At 35.2% G+C, this 9,808-nt stretch overlaps 1 protein-coding gene and 1 pseudogene across 2 annotated transcripts; one reads left to right on the plus strand and one right to left on the minus strand.

The window, feature by feature from the left end:
- Window positions 1-786: 786 nt before the first annotated feature.
- On the minus strand, window positions 787-8,420 carry LOC113177024 (olfactory receptor 4F3/4F16/4F29). 2 transcript variants are annotated; one of them, XM_026381560.2, is made up of 2 exons: window positions 7,504-8,414; window positions 787-817 (listed from the first exon to the last, which is right to left on the minus strand). In XM_026381560.2, the coding sequence occupies exons 1-2, from the start codon at window positions 8,412-8,414 to the stop codon at window positions 787-789; spliced, it is 942 nt and encodes a 313-aa protein (XP_026237345.2). The 2 variants fall into 2 exon arrangements, with proteins under 2 accessions (XP_026237345.2, XP_026237346.2); XM_026381561.2 differs by lacking the exon at window positions 787-817 and having other exon boundaries at window positions 7,476-8,420.
- LOC113177015 (lysosomal cobalamin transport escort protein LMBD1 pseudogene) lies at window positions 851-4,455 on the plus strand (annotated as a pseudogene).
- Window positions 8,421-9,808: the final 1,388 nt, after the last annotated feature.

Raw genomic sequence — 9,808 nt, forward strand, 5'->3', positions numbered from 1 at the left:
CTGAATAATTATTTAAGCCCATGGTTTAAAATAAAAGCAAATATGGTGTTTAATATTTATTGACTGTGCAAAGCAGTATATTTTCCACTTAATATTTGCCCTAACTCTGAAACTGGTGAACCTGCATTTGAAAGCAGAAAATCTGATCTGGAGACTACACATGAAATCAGTTTTGTTCATACTTGCCCCCTGTGCATTCTTGTGTACTTATATATTCACAGAGAGACAGAGACACAGTGAGCCAGACAGAGACAGGACTGCAGATAAAATGTGTAAAGATTTATGGAGTTCATTTATACTCCAGGATAATTATGGAATTGTGTAATTAAAACAGGTTTTTCTCAACCATCTATATAAAAAGAATAAACATGAGGATACTGCAGTATCAAGTCAGTGCCCCCCAAATAGACATTAATTTGACAAATATCTCCTGAGTGGCTACAGGGACCCAGAAACTTTGCTGAGTGCTTAAGATACAAAGTTGAGTAAGGAGTCTCTGAGCTTCTGAAACTCTGCCTAATGGAAGTTAGACATGTAAAGAGAGTAAAAAAAAATCTAGTAAGTGGAAAACTGAATAAAGATATAAAACTTATTGAAGATCACAGAAGAATAGGTTCTTGGAAGTCTTCCAAAGGCAATGATGGTCTAAGGTGAATCTTGAAAGTGAGAAAAAGGAATGAATTGTATGAGCTTTCCAAACAAAAAGAAAGAACTTGAGCACATGTAAGGGAGTAAGAATTAAAAGGTACCTAGGGGCCTAGGGGCTTATACAGCTTTGTATCACCACTACGTGGTTTGGAGACTATTAGCAGTAATGCTTTTAGCCTTGAAATGTACTGTATCTGTTATTATGTCTAAGTGAGCATTGCGTGTGTGTGTGTGTGTGTGTGTGTGTGTGTGTGTGTGTGTGATGCTGAGGACTGAACCTCTTGCAAGATAAGCACTCTACCAACTGAGCTACATCCCCCGCCCCCGAGTGAGCATTTTTGTAGATACAAAAACTGAAGCTACTTTTGTTGCCTCCCATATAGTTTGATATCTTGTGTTTCCATTTTCATTTACATCAATTTTTTATTTACCTTCTAATTTCTTTTTTTATATAATAGTTGTCCAGGAGCATATTTGTAAATTTGTCATGATTTCTCCAATTTTGATCTTTAGTTATATATTATCATGGTTGGAAAAGTTATCAGATATGATTTCAAGCTTCTTATATTAGTTTAGACTTGTTTGTGTCACAAATTGTAATCTACCCTGTAAAATGTCCTCTGTGCCCTTATGAAAAAAAATATGCATTCTGTTGATGTTGGAAGAAATGTTCTGTACAGGTTTGGTAGGTCCAGTTTGAAATCCAGTGTTTTCCTAACTGATTTTCTGTCTGGATGATATGCCATTATTGAAAATGGGATATTAAAATTCCCTATTATTGAGCCAGGCGCTGGGGCACACACAAATAATCCCAGCAGCTCAGGAGGTTGAGGGAGGATTATGAGTTCAAAGCCAGCCTCAGCAACTTATCAAGACCCTAGGAAACTCAGTGAAACCTAAATAAAACACAAAATGGGGATGTGGCTCCATGGTTACGTGGCTCTGGGCTTTTTCCCCAGTTTAAAAAAAAAATCCCTATTATTTTTGTGTTGCAGTCTATTATCGCTTGGATACAGAGTTCAATATATGCAAATTGATAAATGGATAAATATGATTCAACACATTAGCAGAGTGAAAGACAAAAAATGCTTATTTCAATAAATGCAGAAAAAGCATTTGACAAAATTCAACATCCTCTCAACAAATTAGGCATAGAATTAATGTACTATAATATGATAAAGCCCACATATGACAAGCCCATGACTAACATCATAACCATTGGTGAAAAGCTGAAAGTTTGTCCTCTAAATCAGGAACAAGACAAGGGTAAGACAAGGGTACCCACTCTCCCCATTTCTACTCAACATAGTACTACAGCAACTAAATAAGAGAAATAGATAAAAAAATTTCCAGTCATAAAGCATAAAGTAAGAAAGTGTCAACTTGTTGATGACATGATCTTAAGTTTAGAAAACCCCTAAGTCTCCAACAACAAAAAAAAATGTTAGAACTCATAAACAAATTCAGTGAGGCTGCAGAATTCAAAAGCAACATACAGGGGCTGGAGTTGTGGCTCAGCAGTAGAGTGCTCACCTAGCACATGTGAGGCCCTGGGTTCAAACCTCAGCACCACATAAAAATAAATAAAAACAAAGGTATTGTGTCCAACTACAACTAAAGAAAAATAAAATTAAAATTAGAAAAAAGCAACATACCAAAAAAAGTAGCATTTCTTTACACTAACAATGAACTACCTGAAAAAGAACTTAGGAAATTATTGTCTTTCATAATAACACACAAAAAAAAATAAATAGGAGTAAATTTAATCAAAGTAGTGAAAGATCTATATATTGAAAACTACAAAATAGGTGATTAAAGAAATTATAGACAATATAAATAAATAGCAATATATTTCATGATTATGATTAAGAAGAATCAATATTCTTAGAATGCCCATGTTACCAAATATAAAGTATCAGTGAAATTTTGCTATGAAATTTTCAATGTCATTCTTCAACAAAAGACCCTGATGAACCAAAGGAATCTCAAGAAAAGAGAACAAAAGAAGAATGACCTCAAAACTTATTACAAAAATAAACAAATCAAAACAGCTCGATACTATTATGAAAACAGAAAATAAAAAATGAATGAATGAAAGAAAAAACAAACAACAAAGATCTCAGACTTGAATTCACACTTTTGATTCTGGACAATGATACCAAGAATACATAGTAGAGAAAAGATAGTCTCACCCACAAATGGTGTTGGAATACCTGGATATGCAGATGCACAAGAATAAAATTAGATCCTTAACTCATACTAGATATGGAAATAAACTCAAAATGGATTAAAGACCTAAATGCAAGCCCTGGAACTATAAAGCTTGTAGATGAAAACAGAGTAAACACCACAACATTTTTTGGACAATGCTTTCCTGAATATGAACCCCAAAGCACTGGCAATGAAAACAAAAAGAAAATTTTATCAAACTAAAAGGTTTTACACAGCAAAAGAAACAAGAGAGTAAAGATCCAACCCAGTGTCTAAAGAAATTATTTGCAATTAACGCATCTGAAAAAAGGCTAATACCTAAAAATATATAAGAAACACACTCAATAGAAAGGAAACAAGTAACCCAATTTAAAATGGGCAAAGAACTTAGATAGTTCTCAAAAGAAAACATACAAATGGACAACAGATATATGGAAAAATATTCTTTATCACTAAGTATTGGGATACTTTGGATTAGGCAGAGTGGAGTGAAGGGAGGGGTGGGGAAGGGAGTAGGAAGGATAGTAGACTGAATCGGACATTATTACCCTATGTGTATGTATGACTAAGGTTTGAAGACCTTGGAAGCAGTTGTAGGTTAGCTGCACTGTCTTTTCCCATTAGTTCTCTGACAACTATAACTTACACAGCCTATGGCATGTCAGCACTACCTTAAATCTGATCAAAGGTGCTGGAAGTGTTGCTCATGAACCTTTAGAAGACAATGAAGAAGTGGAGCAACATATTCAGAACATTAAATCAAAAAGTAAAGTTGGTAGACCTTTGCCAGCACAAGATTCAAAAGCAATTTGAAGAAAGGTTATGAACAGGTAGAAGAGATAGGCACTTAGAATTCATTGAAAACAGCTAGCTGGTGAACAAAATTTTGTGGCACTCTGTGTTCCCTGAAGATCATCTGGGAAATATTTGTCAGATTGGTTGCTTTGCTGTTTGTAATTTTTCTCTTTCTGTCAAATTTAAATAAAGCTCTTCATTCAATTGGAATAGATTCTGATTTCAGATATTATATTACTGATAATAATAATAACCCAAGTAATCTACTGACTATGTTTTTGCCTTTACTCATTTTCCCTCTTGATGATATTCTTATAACAATTATTATTATGCACTTTGTTTTTACTTTAATGGCAGGAATTAGAAATATACTGCCAGATGGCCCTTTTTAATTACATTATATAAAATCAGAAGAAATAAAAGTGGACCTCAAGCACTCATATTTCTTGGTATTATACTTCTATTTATTGTCCTTCATATTAGATACTTGATTTATAATTTTGCTCCCCAGTATGTTGTGTAGGGAAGCCAAAGTACTTAATAGCGAGCAATGCAACTTCTAATGACCTTCTGTGCCAAAGAGAGGTGATGCAGATGCCCCTTAAGATCAGCGCACTGTTACGCAGACATTCCTTTACAAGTTCTGGATTTTAAGTGCTGCATACTATTTCAGTAGTTGGTCCTTTCTTAGGATTTTTTTATTGCACTAATTGTATCCAGTTGTAAAGGGAAGGAGTAGATAAAGATTCAGACCTAAGTGATGATAAGCCCTGTTTTCTGTTTGACAATCTTCTGTCTTAAAGGTTTTATAAAGCTGATGTTTTATAGTTTTAAAGTTATAAATTAGGATAAACCAGCTTCCATCAAAAATGAAAACATGGCCATGAAAAGGAGCTATGTTTTTTATGTTTCCTAAGAAACATCATTGAATCACAGATTAACATTTAAAATTGCTAAAATAATAGTGTGTAAATATGAAACCAATGGCTTTGTGAGGGAATGATTGTGGGACAATTTTTTCTTTAAATATATATTAGTGGGGCTGGAATTGTGGCTCAGCGGTAGAGCGCTCACCTAGCATGGGTGGGACCCGGGTTCGATCCTCAGCACCACATAAAAATAAAGGCAGTGTGTTGTGTCCATCTACACCTAGTGTATATATATAATAGTGTTAGATTGATTTAAAGATCTTCCAGAATTAATATTTGCTTTGCTTTTTGTGGCATTTTAAAAAATAATAACAAATCACTTGTGTTGTTAAAAAATATGTATAGTGGGTAATTCCTACTATGTCCTTATTCACATCACCTAGTGGGATGTGAAGAAGACAAATGGATCTCAGAGAAAGACAGCTGAACAAGTGCTGACTTAATCGCAGCTTTGGTCCCAGATATATTTAATCTCCTTGATGTCTAGTTTGTCACTGTTAACCTGGAAAATGTTTTTCCCCCTATTCCTGCTAGTAAAGATCACTATAAACAATTTATTTATAGTAACCAGAACCAAAAACAACACTTTGCTGTCCTACCTTAGGTATTCTAGCATTCCAGGTCCTATGTTGTAATCTAATCTGCAGTGAATTAGACTCTATTCCAAAGAGCACCTCAGTTATTTACTGTATTGTTAATATTGTCCTGCCAAGCAGGAAGTAGTAACCACTCTAGATATCTGGTTAAGACACACACAAACACACCACAGTGTGGAAAATGATTCTCAAAAATATTCAAGGGCCTATCATCTCAGTGAAATTTCTAGAAAAGTAATGTTCTGGGGGAAGTCTAAAGGTCTAAATAAAGGACAAGTTCCTATATGTTATACGATTACATCAATCACCAAGAGGCACAATTTTCTGTGCCATTTCGTATTTGGGAAGAAAGAAGCACTTCATTTTGGCATAATATTCCAGCATAGTTACCAAGTAACTTCAATTTTGAATAAGGCCCAGACCAAAGAAAGATGCTCACAGCTTCCAACTGCCTTGAAAGTTGACCTGAGACTTGTTCTTTGTAGCCCAGAAGATACCATAAAGCATCTGTGGCATAGAGGATATGTAGGATTCTCTTAGAAGATTCCTGAAGATCAATCATGACCTCAGACTTTTTTCAGTCTTAGCAAACATATCCCTTCTTTGGCAAATACCAAATCTACTTTTAAGAGAGAACTTTTGGCTTAGTGCTGGACCCTAATTGAGACTGAACACTTAAATAAGGACCAGCAACATATCATGCAACCTGAGCTTCCCAACATTATCTTGGTATTGTGACCCACAAAGCTATAAAGTTGGGCATGTCCAGTAGCAGATTGGGCTCGAGCAGATCCTGAAGACATGAGTTTCATAAACAATTGATCTACATGCTCAAGACCCCTACTACATTACCTTCTCTCACTACTATGCTTAGAACCTCAAGGAGATAATCCTCTGACCATCAGATCAAGAAAGAAAAAAAATGTAGTCCTTTTATAGGTTGCACAGTCTCCTAGTTCTATCAGCATTTACTATAGAGTTATCTTATTTATTTAACTGTCCCTTACATTGCAAGACATCTAAGATCTCTGCATGTGTGAAGCCCTGGGTTTGATCCCCAGCACCATGAATGGAAAAAAGATATCTAACATATCTGAGTCTTCAGAAAAAAAAGAAAAGGCCAGTAGCTTTTGTTGTCATCCTCACCACTGAAAGCATCCACATTTAAGGAAGATTATATATCAATAGGTTATCAATATTCTTGTACTCATTGCTGTTGTCATTATCCCACCAACATCTTATTCCATAGATCAGATCCTCCATTCACATCATCTTCTTTCACAAAGCATTCTTTACACACCTCTTAATCATGGAGGCATTGGCATTACCCTCTCCAAATTCTACACCTACTTGTTAAAAATAATGAAGCACCCATAAATCACCACCAGGGGGCAGGCTACACATAGCAAAGTTTACCCATCACCTTTTCCAGCTTTGCTTAAGGGTAAACTTGGAAAAAAATATTTAAGTGCTCTCCCATTTAAGGAATAAGTCATATCTATTCTCCAACACTCTGGCAGAAAATTTAGGAGAACTAAATACTTCCAAACTCATTATAAAAGTTCAGTATTAACCTTATATTAAAAACAAAGGAAATTACAAAATTCAGCATTCATTCCTGATTTTTTTTTAAAAAATCTTTCAACAAACAGTAAATAAAAAATAATTTTTCAGCCTATTAGAGTAACAATGAAAAAGCTATAATTTTAAGACTTAATGATGAAAGACTGAATAGTTTTCTAACCACTTCTATTCAGCCTTGTAGCATATGATCTAGCAAGTACAATAAGCCAATAATAGTGAATAAAATAAATCTATATTAGAATTTGAAAACACACTAATTCACTGACATGATCATCTGTAAAGAAAATCCTACATGATCTATAAAAAAGACTAACAATAAAGTTTTGTAAATTTGCAGAATACAAAGTTAAACAAAAATCTACTATACTTATATATACTTGCAACCAACAATCATAAACTGAAGCAAAAGTCAATATCATTTAAAAGTACAACCAAAATATAAAGTACTTAGAGATAATTTTTTAATATGCAAGATATGTTTACCCAAAACTTTGAAACATTGCCAAAAGAAATTAAAAGGAACAAAATAGATGAATGGATACAATGTATTTATGATACATTCTTCAAAAGAAATGCATATATTCATCAGATAATAATTATGTGTCTATAACATCCCAATCAATATTCTGTCTCAAATTTCTAGAATCTAAAATATCAAATAAAGAAATATATACTTTACATCATAGTTAATGAGACGGCTTTGTCTTATCATTTAAGAGATCTTTCTATAAATCACAAGCTGTCTGCATACTCTTTTCATTGCTGCCTTCATCTCTTTATTCCTGAATGTGTAAACAACTGGATTAAGAAAAGGAGTGAGAACTGCATCAAAAATAGCAAGAAATTTGTCTATCTGTGAATTAGAGTGTGGCCATGTGTAAACAAACAGTGTCGGACCAAAGAACAAAATGACTACAGTGATGTGAGCTGAGAGAGTAGAGAGGGCCTTGGAGGAACCACCTGAGGAGTGTTTCCAGACAGTGAACAGGATGAAGATGTAGGAGATGAGAAGCATAAAGAAAGAGCCAACGCAGATAAACCCACTGTTGACAGTGACCATGAACTGCAATTTGTAGGTGTCTGCACAAGCCAATCTGAGAAGCAGAGGGAGGTCACAGTAAAAGCTGTCCAATGTATTAGGGCCACAAAAGGGTATATTAATAAGAAATGCCAGTTGGAACAGTGAGTGAATAACGCCAAGACCCCAGGCAGCAGCCAAAAACAAAATGCACATCCGTGGGCTCATGATGGTCAGGTAGTGCAGAGGCTTGCATATGGCCACATATCTGTCAAAGGCCATGGCCATGAGCAGCACCATCTCCACACCACCAATGACATGGATGAAGAAGATCTGGGTGATGCAGCCTCCAAAGGAGATGACTTTGCGCTTTCTGAAAAGGTCATAAATCATCTTGGGAGAAGTGACAGAGCAGGCTCCCAAGTCAATGAAGGAGAGACCCGCCAGTAAGAAGTACATGGGGGAGTGCAAGTGAGGATCAGTGGTCACAGAAAACACAATGAGGATGTTGCCAGTCATGCTTGCCACATAGAGCACAGAGGAGAACACCAGGAGGAGAAGCTGGATCTCCCATGAACGAGTGAGTCCCAGAAACACAAACTCAGACACCACCGAGTGATTCCCTCCATCCATTGATCCAGCCAACTGGGCTGCGGCTAAACTTACAAGAATTGAGAAAATGAGGAGGAAATTGTGATTATGAGGATAACAATGTGCTAAAAATCATTACAGAGTTCTCATTGGGAAACAAACAGTATAGCATAATCTAGTTATTCAAATGTACAAAAATAATAAAATCAATATAATATCATCACAATGTGTAGGCTGCAGCAGTATATAAACATGTCACCAACCCTCTCATTGTAATGTTCTCTTCTCAAATTAACAAACTGGGCAAAAACAAAAGATTAATGAATACACATGATATTCATCAGGTATTTAAATCACTGTAGTATTGACTTTTTTTCATTTCCAACATATTCCATGCTGCATTTATGCATATTCTCATAGTTCCCTTCCCTCTCCAGTTCACACTCACAATTCTCTAACAGAATGTTTGGATAAGAGGAAAATATCATGAGTAGCAGAGGTACCTGAGTCATGAATTGAGACTGAATTAAGATAGGCTGTAGATGGAGAGGATAGAGAGACCAGGATGTGAGAAATTAGCCCTCAACTATAGGACAACAGGGGAAATATGTGCACATTCACTTGCTTAAAAACATGTTTTCTCATGTTCACTGCTATCTAGTGCCTCCTGTTTCAACATAATCTTTCATTATTATATAACCCTCAATGGCTTCATGTCCTGTAAGATTTCATAGGAAACCTGTTCTGCCCATCATGTCTTTCTCTAGACCTAATAAATGTGCATCTGGAGAATTTCACCTGAGTTTCTACTAAGAAACAAGTCTAAAAAGCCTAAAGAGGATGTAGCATAGATCTTCATGAAGATGTTGAGAACTAGCTCTTGGAATAGCTATTAGTGTGAATTCCTCTGTGTCTCAGCCTCTTCTTGATATCAACTTTTAGATCCCATGGCATTCCTCACCTTGTGAAGTATTCAGTACCTCCACATAGTAAATAACACTTGGTATTATTCTGATTATATTGTCTAAAATTTATTCAGATACAGGTATTTTCTCTTCAAGGAAATTGGGAGCTTTATACTTTAAACTTCATGATTATAAAATGAGATGAATTTTAAATATTAATAGGTCACTTTTTAGAAGGTTCTGTGAGCTTTCTTATTGACTTTAAAGCACAGGATGACACTGGACTTAGTCCTTTAATGCATATTATATTTATGTGTGAAGTAGAGGATGAGAAAATTAAAAACTTGTTTCTCTGTATCCAAATTGATACTCACCTCAATCATTTCCTAAAGTAGAAAGCACTTCCTGAAAACACCTAATAAAGGTTATTTTTAGAAGTTTCTGAGGTACAAATAAAATCGATAACAAGACATCCTATATTTTTGCAGCTACAATTTCAGACCTTCTCACACAAAGGGCCATCTGCCTAAA

This window comes from Urocitellus parryii, chromosome 6, assembly GCF_045843805.1.
Source record: "Urocitellus parryii isolate mUroPar1 chromosome 6, mUroPar1.hap1, whole genome shotgun sequence".
Classification (NCBI taxonomy): Eukaryota; Metazoa; Chordata; class Mammalia; order Rodentia; family Sciuridae; genus Urocitellus; species Urocitellus parryii.